This window comes from Mytilus galloprovincialis, chromosome 11, assembly GCF_965363235.1.
Source record: "Mytilus galloprovincialis chromosome 11, xbMytGall1.hap1.1, whole genome shotgun sequence".
Classification (NCBI taxonomy): Eukaryota; Metazoa; Mollusca; class Bivalvia; order Mytilida; family Mytilidae; genus Mytilus; species Mytilus galloprovincialis.
Window position 1 is genome coordinate 84,432,417 of NC_134848.1, and position 19,133 is coordinate 84,451,549.

Sequence of the window (19,133 nt, forward strand, 5' to 3'; positions counted from 1 at the left end):
TTAATATATTGCTACTAAGGTGGAAACTATTGATAATTTCAAAATTAAAATTGTCTCGTTTGTCATAGATTCTGGCACTGAGATGACCGTGTATGTCACATTCGAGGTATATAAATCTAAAAAGGATGCTAATGAAGCCGTGTCTGTTGTTAACTTAATTTTCTAGTTGTGGGGGATATATTTGTTGTTAACTTAATTTTCTAGTTGTGAGGGATATATTAATGGAACCTAATCAGAGACATTTGGATTGTTAATGAAAAGCACATAATCTCATGTATATCACAATAAGAAATTAAGTGACCTGGCTTTTTTTATCTTCTTCTTTTTCACAAGTGCCCGAAGGAATTCCGATTCATATGAAAATAAGAAAAGGTCGGCAAGCAGATGCAGTTCGTTCCCGTACCAGACCTCAATTCAATTATTCTAATTCAAAGATTGCGTCTTAAATTCTTCCCGTTAGGGGTTTAGTATAATATTATGCCGTCATAAAATATAACAGGAAGAACATAACCCTTATCATCCCAACAAGTGGTTTTAGAATAAAAAAAAATCAATCATGAGCTTGGTCTAAATTCTAATCCTTCTTTTTCATATAACAGGAACAAGAGGCAATATCAGATTTTAATTAACAATAAAAGACCCACAAAGGGCATATAGAAGAAACATACGTATAGGGAAAAAGAACATTAATTATCATAGATAAATTGAATTTAAATACACAATAAGCTTGTTAATAAATTGTGAGTGATGTCATAGCATTGATTATCACTTTTTAAACATCCTTCCGGCTCCATGTATACAATTATCAGAAAGTAGTTTGTAATTTGCACCGCCAGTTTCAACATAACTCCCGACATTTTGGTTACCGCCAACGTCACGTGACCCCTTAGATTGCCATTGATTGGACATATGTTTTGCGTCAGTTACAACCGTTTGACTGGAAATTCCGTAGCCATCACCTTTATGAATGAGGTATTTATTTCCCTGGTCCGTGGTTACTCTAAAAAACAGAAATTGAAAACAGTATTTTGTGAAAAATTTATGATGGTTTACATAAATTTAACCTATGAAAAGTGGTAATGCCATTTGCACTCATGTTTTTTCAAATACTGATAATCAATGGTGTAATCTTACTATACAAATCTTTGGTTTAAAGAATATTATATGTCTCAACGTATTTAACATTAGAGAGTAGAAAGACTGTACCTCACGCCCTGGTGATTAACAAATGGGACATTAGAGAGTAGAGAGACTGTACCTCACGCCCTGGTGATTAACAAATGGGACATTAGAGAGTAGAGAGACTGTACCTCACGCCCTGGTGATCAACAAATGGGACATTAGAGAGTAGAGAGACTGTACCTTACGCCCTGGTGATTAACAAATGGGACATTAGAGAGTAGAGAGACTGTACCTCACGCCCTGGTGATTAACAAATGGGACATTAGAGAGTAGAGAGACTATACCTCACGCCCTGGTGATTAACAAATGGGACATTAGAGAGTAGAGAGACTGTACCTCACGCCCTGGTGATCAACAAATGGGACATTAGAGAGTAGAGAGACTGTACCTCACGCCCTGGTGATTAACAAATGGGACATTAGAGAGTAGAGAGACTGTACCTCACGCCCTGGTGATCAACAAATGGGACATTAGAGAGTAGAGAGACTGTACCTTACGCCCTGGTGATCAACAAATGGGACATTAGAGAGTAGAGAGACTGTACCTCACGCCCTGGTGATTAACAAATGGGACATTAGAGAGTAGAGAGACTGTACCTCACGCCCTGGTGATCAACAAATGGGACATTAGAGAGTAGAGAGACTGTACCTCACGCCCTGGTGATTAACAAATGGAACATTAGAGAGTAGAGAGACTGTACCTCACGCCCTGGTGATTAACAAATGGGACATTAGAGAGAAGAGAGACTGTACCTCACGCCCTGGTGATTAACAAATGGGACATTAGAGAGTAGAGAGACTGTACCTCACGCCCTGGTGATTAACAAATGGGACATTAGAGAGTAGAGAGACTGTACCTCACGCCCTGGTGATTAACAAATGGGACATTAGAGAGTAGAGAGACTATACCTCACGCCCTGGTGATTAACAAATGGGACATTAGAGAGTAGAGAGACTGTACCTCACGCCCTGGTGATCAACAAATGGGACATTAGAGAGTAGAGAGACTGTACCTCACGCCCTGGTGATTAACAAATGGGACATTAGAGAGTAGAGAGACTGTACCTCACGCCCTGGTGATCAACAAATGGGACATTAGAGAGTAGAGAGACTGTACCTCACGCCCTGGTGATTAACAAATGGGACATTAGATAGTAGAGAGACTGTACCTCACGCCCTGGTGATTAACAAATGGGACATTAAGAGAGACTGTACCTCACGCCCTGGTGATTAACAAATGGGACATTTGCACTGCCACCACTACTGCCCATCGGTCTTGCCATACGTTCCACATTGGTCACTTTCTCGTTATATATACCGGTCAGTCCACTTTGTGTCTTTACGTCATGTGGGAGTTTTGGCATTTCAAACCCTGAAACATAAACGTATTTCATTAACATATAAATATACATGTGCACTGATTACTCTAAGATACAGTTAGTAGGCGTAGTGAACATAAACATTTCACCATGCAATATATTTTAAAAAGAATCCACTTTGGATTTTTTAAAAATCAACCAATTTTCTGAAACGGACATTAGCAAGATGCTTCTGTTCTTGATTGACAACATATCTGTTACGGTAGGAGGACGTCATTTCCAACAATTAATCGGCATTCCCCTGGGAACAAACTTGGCCCCTCTTATTTAGTTAATTGACGACTTGTTCATTTATTCGTATGATGCTGATGTGGTAGCCTCTTTATTTTGTATATATTGTAATTGTAAAATAAAGATGTATAATTATGTTAATATTAAATAAACTTCAAACATATCCAAGAATGTGTCCCTCCCCTGCCGCGCATGCGTTAGATTTAATTAATATCGGTCAATAAGGAAAATAAAAATTCATATAGATTATTAAGGATATATTTCTTTTAATGGTTGTAGCATGAATCCAGTACACTTTTCATCAGTTTCCCTGTGATAGTGAACAAAACAATTCTATTGTCTTTCAAACAATGTTTTCAAATTTAAAATAAAGTTAATGACTGACCCGTATTTTTTTATTTGAAAATAAGTAATGCAGTCATGAAAAAATTGACTGTCCATATAGAGACATTATTGGATTATTTGTATATGGCACTTTTTTAAAAATAAATTAATATAACTTGCATTAGGATTGTAACGTTTTCCCTTAGATCATGAAAAACGGGGGGAAATGAGGAATAATATGGTACTTTTTATTTCAAAATATCATAATGATAACCCCCGTAATTATGTTATTTAAAAATGGGTATTTTTGCACACTATCGCATCAGAGGTACAATTTATTTGTTGATATAATTACAGCAAGACAGTAGTCTGTGTGTATAATATGTTATAGATCATGTTTCACAGAATAATGCATGTACAGTGTTCTCGAGATAGTGTTTTGTCTTTTAATTACTGACAACATATAACTTACAGAAAATGAAAATAATGATGGATGTGCTTTAATTATAAGACATAATATTATTATTATGTTTGTTAATAAATTCCTTCATTGAATTGCGTTTATATTTTAATCAGATGAAAACATATTTAAGAAATCGTTATTTATAGTCACTTGACATCTACGTAAAGCATGTACACGTGAATTATGACATGATAGTGTGTTACCTGAAGTGTCCCCAGCAGGCGCTGGTCACCTGGAATATTCTTAATATTACCAAACCAATAAAACGAAGGCAATTAAATAAATTGCTGCACACGAATATTTGAACTATTGCAGACTCGATAATGAAAGCTATCTTTATAAAAAAATTAAAAAATGACATCTGCACATAATCTTTGTCGCCGTAATGAATAATCTTGACTGGAAACGTCTATGCGTTGGTGAACCTTTGCCAGCCTCGTAGTGCTAAGAAAGAAGTAGTAAACAGACAAATCATTGATGGTTCGTTCCAGATAGAAAGACTTATAGCAAAGGAACAGAACCCAAGTAAGGTACTTATCTTGTATTTTATACTATATACTACGTTATTTTTTTAATTGCACTATTTCATTATTTTTCAATTCTGTGGTCGTTTTTTTCTTCAAAAATACAAGTTGCTTACGACCCGAAATAAAAGTAAGAAAAATGTAACTAAAGTTATTCCCCACAAAAACAAGTCTATTAGAAATGAAAATAAAAGGAAAAGAGAGAAAATATCCCCATACATAATATTTGAACACTACATGACTGAAAAAAACAGACATTTTTAGACTATGGTCATAGAAGAACAGGACGAGAAAATGGGTTTGATGCAGTTTCAAGAATTTTCACACGAAATAACATTTTATCCTTAAGTTATGCCTCGTTCACAAGTACCTTTAATTCGAATTGAATTCGAATCGAATGCGAATCGAATTCTCTAATTGCGTTCACACACTCTTCTTTTTTTAATTCGAATTGATTCGAATTGGCTAATTCGAATTAACTAATTTGCATTAGAAATACGTTTTTGTTAATCCGAATTAAAAGTTAACGTCGTTAGGACAGTAAAGCGAATTCGACGCGCATTCCAATTCGAATTAGAATTGACGTTAGGACGTTAAACGTTTCGAATGCGAATTAAACTAATTCGAATTAGTTAATGCGAATCGAATTCGAATTACGTGTGAACTCAGCATAACTATTCGAAAATCAAATGCAGTATGTTTGTAAACTAATTTTCAGGCAAAGTCAGTCTTTTATTAGTTCAATGAGGAGTAATTAGTAAAAACGTATAGTACAATTTATTTAGTGATCTGCGTGATAACAAAATTCAAGACCATTTTATGGTGGCTACACTTTCTGATTTTTGCACATTTGACTGTCAAGCCCCTCTCCCGAATCATGAAATCTATGCATGTAGAGTTTTAAAAAGATATCACCCGTTCTAAATTTGCAAGTATTAAAAGCTGTAGTTTGAATAATTCATTAAAGTCTGTCCACTATGTTCAATACCTATTATATATATTTATGGCATTTATAAAAGTTTGATGATGGTATAACTGATTTGTGTATCTTTTTCTAACTGTTTCTTTAAAGTAAAACGTTCGTCGTATTACCCGTCCACTAATCGAGATAAAAAAAAGGGGGGGGGAGTCACGTCTGTCTTAAGCTATATAATACATTTTATTTGTTTTCTGTTTTGATTTATGATACGAAATAAACGTTAATGGCAAATCATTGATTGTTTCCTATTAATTTATTCACAACTTTTTATAGACTCGATTCGATTTAAAACTGACATTTTGAAAAGACATTGATCTATTGTTGAAGACAACATACTTCCCTGTAAATGTCTTTTAATTATAATATTTGACGTTGGGTTGCTGTCTCGTTGACGTGTACCTATATACACCACATCTTCTTCATTCATACCATAAACATAGAGTATTTGATGCTTTATACTTATTCTGTTCTACCTTGACATCGTGGATGGGCAAATAATGAGCTCACCTTTTGAATTGAACCATCATTATAACGAAACCATGTTCATTTCGAATTCTTTTTTTGGGGGGGGGGGGGGGGGGGGGAATTTCATTACAAAAAAAAAGATAGACAGTCACTGCAGTACATCGTTTTAGATTCGAAATTTAAAGTGAAGCGTACCTTATGCATAAATGGCAACAAAAATCAACAGTATGATATTGTAATTTCATTGGTTCACCCTTTCATAATTTCTATTGCTAACCTTACAGAATACTTGTTTTTGGCCTGATTTTGTTTGAATTTTTACTCGAATTTATTTTGAAAGTAATTAGAATAATTTCCTTTAAGGACAAGTACATCTAAATGAATTGATATTCACAGTTTAGGTGTTTATTGATCTCGACTATATAAGCCATCAGTCGCCAGTCTTCAGGCGTCAAGTATATATTAATTTTATGACATAATTACCATATCTGGAATTGACGGGTGGGGAATCAGTGTTTTGTTCAAATCTTAGGTTCTACAAGGCAATAACCCAGTGTGATATCGACTTCAGAATTTTCATCTTTACTTTATCATTTGACGACTTTTGAATATGCGAGTATATGAAAAGAACTATTTTTTTTTTAAAGTGGAACATGTATATTTGCATTTAATATTACGTTTAAACAACTAAAACAATTTTTAGTTTGATATTTAATATTATAGGGCTTGATTTCTCACATACTTTAAGCGTCTGTCATTTGTAATTAAACACACAATCATATAGAACAGTTCTTTGTTAGTTTCCTAACATAGGCAGTTGACCTTTTCCACTGCATGGCTTGCTTCAACAATTCAGTGGCAAAACGCTTAACAAAAATTATCAATTGAAAGACTCAACTATATATCTACTGTCTGTATTCAACAATTTAGATATTCATATTTATATGCCAAGCATTTTTTTAAAGATTGCTGTTGCTTGCTTAACATCCAGTGGCAAATATTTCAGGAATATAAAGTTAATTGCATAAACAATTGGGTAGGGTTTGCCCTCCTGAGAATCTAGATATGTTTTTCATAAGGTAGTGTTCAATAGCCATATTCTCACACTGACTGTGGTAGAGTTCCACTTTGGGGGACAAATATTTGATAATACGTTGACCTCGGTTCAGCAATTATTGGCAATTCCTAAAATCGAGAAAAATATTGATAATTGTACTTGAGTTCTTTAACACCTTATATAATTGCTTTTCAGGATGAGCTATTCCTATAGTAAAATGGTGTGGCTATCCGGACACAATGTGGGAAACAACATGCCACATTGACCAGAGATCTCTCTCTGTGAATATATGCCTACAATGTAGCAATATTAACCCTCATGATCGCCTAAATGCAGCAAACACATTTGAAGATATCATTCGAAATAGACTAAAACCCGGGAATAGATGTCACTCCGTGTCTTTAAGATTTGACTTGGATGTATACAGATATTGTTTTCAAAAAGATGAACTGTATTACTGAATTTGGTAGACGATTTTAGTAGACTGCCACCAAGAGAGTCGTGGAATTATCGGATTAACTAATTCTAAAGGACAAGGACTAACTATAACAGTTGATTTTACTATTAGACTTTCTCCTAGACTACATTTTATAAATAGGAAAATATTTGTAAGGACTGAGGATGGTAGTGTTCTACAAAATTCGTTACCAATTGAAACCGTTAAAATCATATAATACTGCAACTCGCGTTTTTTAAATAATACTGAATACAAGTAGTGTTAGTTAAAGATGTGTGAAAAATTTAGTGGACAACCGACTGCAAAAGTGGATGATCATATAAAGGCTTTACACCATCAAATTTGACCGTGGTTGAAATTAAACAGAAATTGAAGGACTATGGTGTTGCCACTAAAATTCGCAAACATAGCTTGTTCAGTTATACAAAGACACAGTGTTACAGAACCATTTGTAAACTATTTTATATATTGGCACTAATTAAGATTTTTATGAGTAGTTGATTTTTTAAGCAAACTCGATGATATCATGAACAGTCCATTCGATCGCAATTTACATTTTCTTTATTGAAATGTATACATATTAGCCAAAATCACATTCCGTTGAAATAACAGTTGTACATAAAACTAATATTCTAGTTATGCATTACTGAATATATTTTTTTGTATATAAATAATTTCGATTAACATTATGATGTTTGGAGGACCAGGGGCGGATCCAGCCATTTAAAAAAGGGGGGTTCCCAACCCAGAGTAAAGGGGGGTTCCAAATATATGCTCCCATTCAAATGCATTGATCGTCCCCCAAAAAAGGGGGGTTCCAACCCCCGGAACCCCCCCCCCCCTGGGATCCGCCACTGAGGATATTTGTAAATTTATTCATTTCTAAAGAAATTCTATTTAAACAAATATATCCTGTTTTATTAAAAAAAAAGAAAAAAAAGAGGATAAATTCTCGTTATCTTAAACCATTTCTATCAAGTCTTATATATAGTCGGTACTACAATTCTCATTATCAAAGTTTTTTATTACTTTTTTTTGTATATTTCGGAACTGTAAGCAATATTGTCAATAATATGTTTATATACTATTATATATGTGACCAATAATCTTATTTCTTATTAATAAAGTAATATTTTCAGACGACATCTTTTGTATTCAATGATTCAAGGATTTTAATAGGAACTTAATTTTGATAGGGAATAATCGCATGACCTTTTTCTCTCGTGGTACTGAAATCCCTATCTGGTTATGTTTATATCGGTCTATTTCTTATCTGAAAAAGTGGCATCATGATTTATATATTATTCCTGTATACATTTTAAATTTTATTTCTGACTTAAACATTACACACACTTAGTTGAATTTAGTTTACACATACACTAGTATACATACAGTACTTAGTATTTGCTGATAGCATACATTGATACATTGATACTCGATTACACATATTAGCATTACACTACAGTTGATACCCGATTCAACTTACACTTCCGTGCATACTTAGGTGCATCTGTACTTAGGTTCATTCATACTTTGGTACATTCGTACTTAGTTACATTCATACTTGTTTACATTTAGACTTAGATATTTGGTTGATACATACATCACTTAGTATCACTTAGTGTTATTACATAGTTGATTTATTACAATACACAACTTATACTACACACATAGAAGTTCATACTTGGAACTTAGTAGTTGTAGTTGTGCATTGATGAAATAAAAACAGAACACTTGCATACACACTTAGGATTTTCATTTTTATTTTTTGTATACAGGGATAGTATATTATATCTATGTTGGCTGACTCACAAGTAGCCATGAGTTTGTGAAACACATAACCATGTCATATTATTGAATAATATGTGGTAATACTTAGATTTTGAATTTGAATATGTGAATTTGTATATTAAATTTTTTTAAACATAGATGTGATTGTTCATGTTAACATGAGTACATACTGATGACTATTTTATAAATTGTTTGTATACATACAGATAATGTGATATAGTATTGGTGTAGTATTATGATATAACAATAACTTGTCAATAGTTTTATGTGATAACTATGTTGTTATAATATCCCATGACTGATTGAGTATTTGAATATAAGTGATTAATTTGATACTAATATACTTATACTGATTTTCCTTTGACTTTACTTAGACATTAGACTTATACACTGATAGTTTATTGTAGTCGAGTGAGATATCTGTAGTTTGATTTGTTGTTTGTAGTTTCACTTTGGTCATTTGAGATTTGAGGAACTGTTGTTCATATTGTGCATTGTGTCAGATTTGGAGGTTAGTTTGTTCAACAAGGATTGAGCATATTAGGATTGTACTTAGTTGAGACTTGTATCTTGGAACTTGAAAACGTTTTATTTTTTTTGGAAACTGAACTTGACTTATTGATATACATATATATTATTGATCTATAGTGCATACATTACATTGATTGTGATTGATACATGTGATTGTTGTGATTGTTTAAAACATACTTACATTGTAATACTTGTATTGTTGTAATCTTTGTGTTGAGATTATAAACGTAAAAGTTTTATATTCTCACATTCTTGTTTAGGTACTTGAGATTCTATTAATAAAATTTTCTTTTTCAGACTTCATTAATCATATTTGTCATATATTTCATTTACATTTCTTTTTGATATATTGATTATATGCTTTGATTATTTTCACATAATTACTTTTGAATTTCAGGATCTTACTTTAATTACTTGAATTTAGTTTCAGATTTAATTATTTCATCATACTTTATTGATTTATTCTTTTCACTTTGCACTGATTCTTATTCTCTTTTGCAGATTTATATCTGATTTATTTATATACTTTATTTGAATTCTGAAAGTTCTGAATAGAACATAGATTTATTACAGATTATTTCATTCACATTCAGACTATTGTTTGATATTTTTACTTTCACATTTATTTAGATTAGTATGTCGAGTTCGGATTTTAAGCAGGAGTTGTTACGACTTGGACACGTCCTTGATAGATATGAGGAAGATCTCAACATATTTAACCAACAACCTAAAAAGAGACGTAGACGATCACGTAGAAAGAAAAAGCCGTATTGGTATGATCAAGAACATGATATAGAACAGGAACAGGAATTACCACATGAACCATGTATACCTTATGACAATAGAAAGAAGCCTTTTGTATGCTACAGATGTGGAAATGAAGGTCACATAGCTATAGGATGTCGAGTTATACTAGATCACTCTCGCAAGGCATATAACTTCCAACAGATTGGTGCTGAAGACCGTACTTATGCCTCTTATCAACAACAACCATCTAAAGAATCACCTGATTTACTTGGAAGTCCTAACGAAGTGTCAGTCAAGATCAACGACATTACAACATCAGCTTTACTTGATACAGGATCAACCGTTAGTACAGTTAGCGAGACATTTTACAACAGATATCTTCAAGATCAGCCTATTCAACCATTGGACCTGATTATAAAGATAGAATGTGCTGATGGAAAAGATATGCCATACTTAGGATACATCACAGCTAGTATAGAGTTACCTGGAGCAGCAACAAATGGTAGTCATCACCTTTGTTTATTTTTGGTTGTACCTGACAGCAATTACAACAGAGAAGTTCCACTACTGCTTGGTACTAATATCTTAAAGGAAATCATGGAAGATGTCAAATTACGATTTGGTTCAAGGTTTCTTCAAGATGTCAACCTACATACCAACTGGTACTTTACCTTTCGATGTTTGCTATTGAGAGAGAAAGAACTTCAGAAGAGGTCAAACAGATTAGGACTGGTAAAATCAGCTGAAGGAAAGACCATCAAGATTCTTCCAAACAGAGATGTAATTGTCCAAGGTTATACAGATCATGAGTTACCGTACCACACAGTATGTGCTATGCTACAACCAACTGAGAAAGCAGCTATTCCAACTGACTTAGATGTGGCTCCTACATTGTTGTCTTACAGTTACAGAAACAACGGCACTATTCCAGTTCACATAAGCAACGTCACCACTAGGACAGTTACTATTTCGCCGAATGCCATCTTATGCGAGATACAGCCAGTGTCAGTAGCTGATATAGAGATAGATGCTGAGTTAGAAGATGATCCTACACATCAAGTAACCATGCCAACGAACTTGTCAGATGTGCAATTACAGCAAGGAAAAGATTTGATCCAACAGTTCAGAGATGTTTTCAGCAAGAGCGATATAGACATTGGACATAGTACAGCAGTTCATCACCGCATTGATCTCATGGATGAAAGACCTTTCAAGCAGAGACATCGCCGTATTCCTCCAGCCATGATCAACGAAGTACGTGACCATCTTCAACAGTTATTAGCCGCTGGGATTATCCGCCGCTCTCACTCACCATGGTCGTCGAACGTTGTTTTATGCCGCAAGAAGGATGGAAAGCTGCGCATGTGCATCGATTATCGTCAATTGAACCAGAACACCTATAAAGACGCCTACGCATTGCCGAGAAGCGAGGAAATACTTGATGCACTTGGAGGAAACAACTTTTACACAGTACTAGACATGAAAAGTGGATATCATCAGGTAGAGCTAGAGGAAACCCATAAACAACGTACAGCGTTCACCGTAGGACCCCTTGGATTTTATGAATTCAACAGACTGCCATTCGGACTCGTCAACAGTCCAGCCACGTATCAACGGTTAATGGAAGAAATCCTTGGAGACTTGCACCTGAACATCTGTTTCATCTACCTTGATGACCTGATTATCTTCTCAGATACATACGAAGAACATCTAGATAGACTACAAAGAGTTCTACAGAGACTACGAGAGAGTGGACTCAAGCTTTCACCAAAGAAGTGTGCATTTTTCCAGGAAAAGGTGAAGTACATTGGTCATATAGTATCTAGAGATGGTATACAACCCGACCCAGCGAAGATAGAGAAAGTTGTCAACTGGCCACCTCCAACATCTGCAGACGAGGTAAGACAGTTCCTGGGTTTCATAGGATATTACCGGAAGTTCATCAAAGACTTTTCGAAGATTGCCAGACCACTTACTGATCTTATGCCACCACCTAAGAAGACACGAAAGCGCAAGACGAAACTACAACCAGCTAATACATCATGGATATGGGGGAAATCACAAGAAGATGCATTTCAACAACTGAAGTCAAAGCTCACATGCCACCCGATCCTTGGATTTCCATCATACTCCAAGCCCTTTGAACTTCATACAGATGCATCGATGCTTGGACTAGGTGCTGTGTTGTATCAAGAACAGAATGAGAAGAAGATAGTCATTGCTTATGCCAGTCGAGGTTTGAGTAAATCCGAGAAGAATTACCCTGTCCACAAATTGGAGTTCTTGGCTTTAAAGTGGGCAGTGACAGAGAAATTCCATGACTACCTATTTGGAAACACCTTCACTGTAGTAACGGACAACAACCCACTCACCTATGTCTTGACGTCAGCTAAACTCGATGCTACCGGACACAGATGGATAGCAGCTCTGTCATCTTACAATTTCAACATTGTATACAGACCAGGAAAGGCTAATGCAGATGCCGATGGATTATCCAGACTTCCAGGATTGTCTAGATGTACTGAAACCATTCAACCAGAGTCAGTGAAAGCCATCTGTAACCTGCAACATGCTCAACCTCATCACCAGAGCCTATCGATTATTCCAGATGCATCTGTGGATCCTTCATTACCATCTCAGAAGTTAGTTGATGTTAAAGCCGAACAACGCAAAGACAGATTCATCAAAGACTGGATATATTGGATAAGTGAACATCGTAAACCAGATAAACAACAGCTGAGTTATTCACCACTCAACAACTGGTTCCTGAACAACTACGAGAAGTTGAAGATTATAGACGGAGTGTTGTATAGAGAGATAGAAGCTGATGGTGAAAATTCAAGACAACTAGTTCTCCCAGAAAACTGCATATCCACAGTTCTCACATCTTTACATGATGACATGGGCCACCAGGGAAGAGACAAGACCTTATCATTGGTACGTGACCGCTTCATCTGGTATGGTATGAACAGAGACATTGAGAACTGGATTACCAACTGCGAAAGATGTATTCGTCGAAAACAACCTCCGAATGATAGAGCTCCACTTATCAGCATAGAAACAACACAACCTTTAGAACTGGTTTGCATGGATTACCTGAAACTTGAAAGATCAAAAGGAGGATATGAAGATATCTTGGTAATTACAGACCACTTCACGAGATATGCTTTAGCAGTTCCTACAAAGAACCAGACCGCACGAACCACAGCAGATGCGTTTTTCAACAATTTCATTGTTCACTATGGATTGCCTAGTCGTATTCATTCTGGTTTTGGTTTTGGTTTTGGACAAGACGTTATCCCTCCAGTACAGATAAACACTGGTGAACCACCTCTTGGGGCTGATGTGATAACGGGTCAAGAAGCGACTGACCGGATTGACAGAGGTGATACTTCTGACAAACAGGATGAGCAGGATGGCAGTACGCTCCCAGACACATCAGGTGATACCGAGGCAGACACAGATACCACAACGGCTCACGATAATACACAGCAACAACCAGCACGGCTCAGACGACGTAGAATACTTCCTACACCACCGAGAGAATTACCATCAAGAACAAGAATAAGAAAACCACCTGCATACCTAAAAGATTATATCACCAAACAAGCTATTGGACAAACATCGTCTTGGCTACAGAAAGCAGAATGGTTAAAGTTACAACTGAAAGAAGGAATGTTTAGAGGAATGGAGAATGACATCACACGTACCATCATTGAGATTGTGAAAGAAACATCATAGAGAAATACCAGTTTAGAATGCCGAGAACGTCATTTCTTCGTCAGAGGGAGGAGGAGTCGTATGACGTGGAAGTCATTTTTCCAACACAGGGGAGAATGTGGTAGCCTCTTTATTTTGTATATATTGTAATTGTAAAATAAAGATGTATAATTATGTTAATATTAAATAAACTTCAAAACATATTGTTTCATATAAACTTTTATTACACTGAAACGTTTCCATACATTATTCATGATTACTTGGATTTGATTGGTTAGTTTAAAGTTTTACCGCTCAGTTCCGAGGTTCTTTGTTTAGAGTTAGAAGGACTAATGGAGTCGAAATGGTCAGACGTTTATGTCCAGTAGCCATTGAAATAGTTTGAAAGTATAGAGAATAGTCATGATTGTATTTGTATTGACAGACTTGACATTTTGACGTGAGTTTTCTTTATCTAATTCTTTATTACTATTTCTAATATATTTTCATAGATTGAATGATTTTTGGTATGAAAGGTTATTTTTCTCTACGATCCCGAAAAGTATTATCGCAACATAAAATGCATATATTATACACTTGTTTTATTATATAAAGTACTGGTAGTCATTCGTTAGAGTTATATGTAAATCAGTTTAGAAAGCACACACATTCCGATCGATACGTTGAGGTGTATTCGATAAGACTTTGTTATGAGTAGATTTTAAATACCACCGTGTATTAGTTGTGTGAACTAGTCCGTACACAATAACATTGTTGATTGATTATAAATAGAAAACATAAACAAAGTTGTATTAGATAGCGAACTACGTTTCTGCACATATTTAAAGTATTGTCCGAGTTATGTTTTATTGTATACACAAGGACATTATTTATATTGTATGTTTTATAATTAGGTTTATGTTTAAATACGGTTTCATTAAAATCCGTTATTTAACATTGTAATTTTGGTTTACAGAACTTGTAAGCTGTCATATAGATATCACTGTGTGATATAACAGTATGTACGTTTGAATTGGTTTGTGCCACGACAGTAACAACCTTGCTCCACAAGTTGGTAAGGATTAGTAATATGTTATTAGAATTATAATGTATTTCGTTTAAAAGGTTGAATTAACTATGGAGTATGTTAAGCACATAGTTTTGATAAAGAGTTATTTCCCTTGATTTTAGATGCTTTTAATATTTGTTTAATTTATCAATGTTGTTAATCTGAACAACTAAATATTATATGTAAAGACATTATACTATGATTTGATGATTAAACATAATATTTGATCTCATTATGTTCATAACTTAAATGTATTTTTGAAGTGCAATGTTTTGTATAATACCATTATATGTAATGAAAGAATATTATACTTATAATGTGTATTACTAATTTATTAATTGATCTGTAAAATTAGTATAACTTTATCATATTGTTATCACAGGGTGTTTTACGTTACTGATTAATAAATATCCTGAACCCTAGCAAAGCGACTTTAGTTTTCCTTGAGGCCTAAAAGTCAGCTATTACACTGACTTCATAAAGGAACTTCTTAGGAAGAAAGTATATTTTTGAAGTGCAATGTTTTGTATAATACCATTATATGTAATGAAAGAATATTATACTTATAATGTGTATTACTAATTTATTAATTGATCTGTAAAATTAGTATAACTTTATCATATTGTTATTACAGGGTGTTTTACGTTACTGATTAATAAATATCCTGAACCCTAGCAAAGCGACTTTAGTTTTCCTTGAGGCCTAAAAGTCAGCTATTACACTGACTTCATAAAGGAACTTCTTAGGAAGAAAGAAGTAAGCGGTATCCCTTAACTTTAGCTTCCGCTATAAAGATGATGTTCTCTCACTAAATAAGTCAAAATGTGTGACTATATTGAAAGAATCTATACCATCGGACTTGAGAGAAGGTTACAACAGATACAGTAAAATCTGTCTCACATCTTGACTTGCATCTAGAAATTGACAGTGAGGGTCAGTTGAAAACAAAACTTAACGAAAAAAAGATGATTTTAGCTTCCGAATTGTGAACTTTCCATTTCTATGTAGCAATATTCCAGCAGCGCTGTGCATACGGAAAATATACACATCTCCCATTTGATACAATATTCCAGGGCTTGTATTTCGTATTATGATTTCCTTGATAGACTGATGCTTCTCACAAGAAAACTATTGATCCAAGAGTCCCAAATGGTGAGGTTGAAGTCATCCCTTCTTAAGTTTCACAGACGCCATTTCGAGGTGGTTCACCGAGACTACGTTATGGAATGTCCGTTACACAGATGTCTTTTGTCATTCAAAACTGATTAAAGCGAAACGAGATATAGAACCTTGGCGTAAATTAACAGTTTATAATTTTATATACAAAAATGTCAGCTCGAAAAAGGCAACATTTTTCGATAGTTGTAGTAGAAGTATGGTGTTTTTTGTTGAATGAACAATATTTCAGAACAACTGGCAGTGCATGTTTCACATTGTATAGATATCAAGTAAATAAATCACCATCTTACTAGTATTACTAATATTATCATTACCTTGTATTTAAAAATCAGTGTCCTAAATTCAACTAAAAATAAAACTGTTCTGTCTGGTGTTCAATGTAAACTGCGCAATTAAATTTTCGCACTGACTATAAATCCTCTCATATCAACGGAAATCCACTGTTCTAAAAATAAGTTTAAGTTCATCATTTGTCAATAGCAAAACCAATTTTTATCAATATACGCAGAATTTTAGTAAGTTTATCTTACTTTCGTTTTAGAGTGAACTTTCATAGTGATTACAAGTAATAATTTGTTTTCCTAAAAGCTAACCTTCTCAATGTTCTCATAGCTGATGAAATTTGAAAATAGTTGTTTTTGCATCGTAGCTTTGTTCATACAGAAAAGCATAGGTATAGTCAATAACAAAAAAAATGAAGGCAACTGCAACTTGTCATGTTATAGGATGTTATAGGAGGAGGGGTATCATTTAATCACCTACGTTTGTTTCTTTTGATTTTAGGATGTTATAGGAGGAGGGGTATCATTTAATCATCTACGTTTGTTTCTTTTGATTTTAGGATGTTATAGGAGGAGGGGTATCATTTAGTCACCTACGTTTGTTTCTTTTGATTTTAGGATGTTATAGGAGGAGGGGTATCATTTAATCATCTTCGTTTGTTTCTTTTGATTTTAGGATGTTATAGGAGGAGGGGTATCATTTAATCATCTACGTTTGTTTCTTTTGATTTTAGGATGTTATAGGAGGAGGGGTATCATTTAATCACCTACGTTTGTTTCTTTTGATTTTGGGATGTTATTGAGGATGTTATAGGAGGAGGGGTATCATTTAATCACCTACGTTTGTTTCTTTTGATTATAGGATGTTATAGGAGGAGGGGTATCATTTAATCACCTACGTTGGTTTCTTTTGATTTTAGAATGTTATAGGAGGAGGGGTATCATTTAATCACCTACGTTTGTTTCTTTTTATCGAGTGGGTTTTCGTTTAAATACAGATGAAATTCCTTTACTACTACTTGTTATTTGTTCATTTCTTTGTGTTAGAAAAATGTCATGGCCACTTCGATCTGTGTCTGTTTTATTTATAGTATCGTATGTAGTTCACGAAAAGTATAAAACGTAGTAAAGGTTAAACATATTTTAATTAAAAAGTAAAATAAAAAAAATATTGAACTCCGAGGAAAATTCAAAACGGAAAATCCCTAATCAAATGTCTAAACCTCAAACACATCAAACGATTGGATAACAACTGTCATATTTTTGACTTGGTACAGGCATTGCCGTAGTAGAAAATGGTTGATTGAACCTGTTTTGATAACTAGCTAAACCTCTCACTTGTATGACAGTCTCATCAAATTCTATGATATTGACAACGATTCGTGAACAACTCAAACAGACTAATAGGTAATAATGTAAAATATACAGCAGTCAACATTGTTTTATTATCTTACATCACTAGAAAAACAACAGCTATTTACCAAAGAAGCACAAAATGGCAGATGGACCAAGCATATATATAATAAGAACACAATAACGACAAGAACACATTTGCTTTTTGTCTTTTATCATTCAAAACTAATTAAAACGAAAAGATCTAGAAAACTTAAGCGTAAATAAAGGCAACAGTAGCATACCGCTTTTCGAATTTCATAAATCGATTGAGAAAAAAAACCCAAACAAATCCGGGTTCCAAACTAAAACTGAGGGAAACACATCAAATATAAGAGGAGAACAACGACACAACACTAAAATGCAATACACAGAGACGAACTATAATATAAGAATGCCCATTTTCCTGACTTGGTATAGGACATTTTAAGAAAAATGGTGGGTTGAACCTGGTTTTCTGGCTAGCCAAACCTCCTGCTTTTATGGCAATGCTAAATATAACATTAAAAGTACAACAATACATGACAGGACTTCAATACAAATAAATTGGAGAACATACATGACAGAGAAACAAACAGATAATTGCTATCAAAAGGTAACAGGCTTATATAATTTAATACGCCATAAGGCCGTGTTTCGTCTACATAAGACTCATCAGTGACGCTCAGATAGAAAAGTTCGAAAGCCAAAAGTACAAAGTTGAAGAGCATTGAGGACCCGAGAAATGAACAAAAGACAAATCCCGAAACAGATAAAACACAAAAAAAAAAAACAACTTTAACAATGAAAACGAAAAATAAATTAAAAACATGAACCCCGAAAAACACGAGGCTACGTCCGAGGGAGAACAGAACTTGCGTGACAACAATTTGATATGAAGACAAGCTTTCGGTTTAGTACCTACATGAGGCATTTGCCTCAATGTAGGCACGGTCTTGTAAAATAGTGAGATAAGTGTTCCTGAGATAATATACCTCAAGTTAAATGAAACCCATTTTCAGACATTTCAAGTTTATTTAAATAATATTTATACTTTTATTATTAAAAGATTTGTTAAGGATTTTCCCGAACATTTTTTTTTTAAAGATGAATTTTATGAAAAATCTGGTGCCATCTCATACTTTCGAATAGCATTTATAAAATGGCTTAAAAGACCCGCCGAGTTATTTATTTTCAATACATTGTAAGTCAGGTTATTTATTTTCAAATAACCACAGAACAAACAATTAATGTTTGTGAATATTTTAGGCTTCAAGTTATTTATTTTCAAAATCCTCCTGTCCCCCCTCCCCCTAAATATCAAATGGTCGTCCCCTTAGAATACGCGTTCATAGTATGGGACCCTTACTTAATGAAGGACATGCATGCACGTGAACGAGTCCAG

General features: G+C 34.3%; 1 protein-coding gene and 1 long non-coding RNA gene across 2 annotated transcripts; one reads left to right on the forward strand and one right to left on the reverse strand.

Moving 5' to 3' along the window:
• Positions 1 to 602: 602 nt before the first annotated feature.
• LOC143052936 (uncharacterized) lies at positions 603 to 16,536 on the reverse strand. The gene is made up of 3 exons (XM_076226103.1): positions 16,391 to 16,536; positions 2,397 to 2,553; positions 603 to 1,000 (listed from the first exon to the last, which is right to left on the reverse strand). Exons 2-3 carry the CDS (start codon positions 2,543 to 2,545, stop codon positions 766 to 768), a joined length of 384 nt encoding a protein of 127 aa, XP_076082218.1. The 5' UTR covers positions 2,546 to 2,553; positions 16,391 to 16,536; the 3' UTR covers positions 603 to 765.
• On the forward strand, positions 3,734 to 7,122 carry LOC143052937 (uncharacterized). Its single transcript, XR_012971299.1, has 2 exons — positions 3,734 to 4,108; positions 6,799 to 7,122. It is a non-coding gene; the product is annotated as an uncharacterized LOC143052937 (long non-coding RNA).
• Positions 16,537 to 19,133: the final 2,597 nt, after the last annotated feature.

Excerpts from the sequence above, each read along its gene's own strand:
- LOC143052936 (XM_076226103.1), bottom strand. The coding sequence starts at position 2,545 with ATGCCAAAACTCCCACATGACGTAAAGACACAAAGTGGACTGACCGGT. Across the intron at positions 1,001-2,396 it reads GTTAATCACCAGGGCGTGAG|AGTAACCACGGACCAGGGAA; the intron begins GTACAGTCTCTC and ends TCTGTTTTTTAG.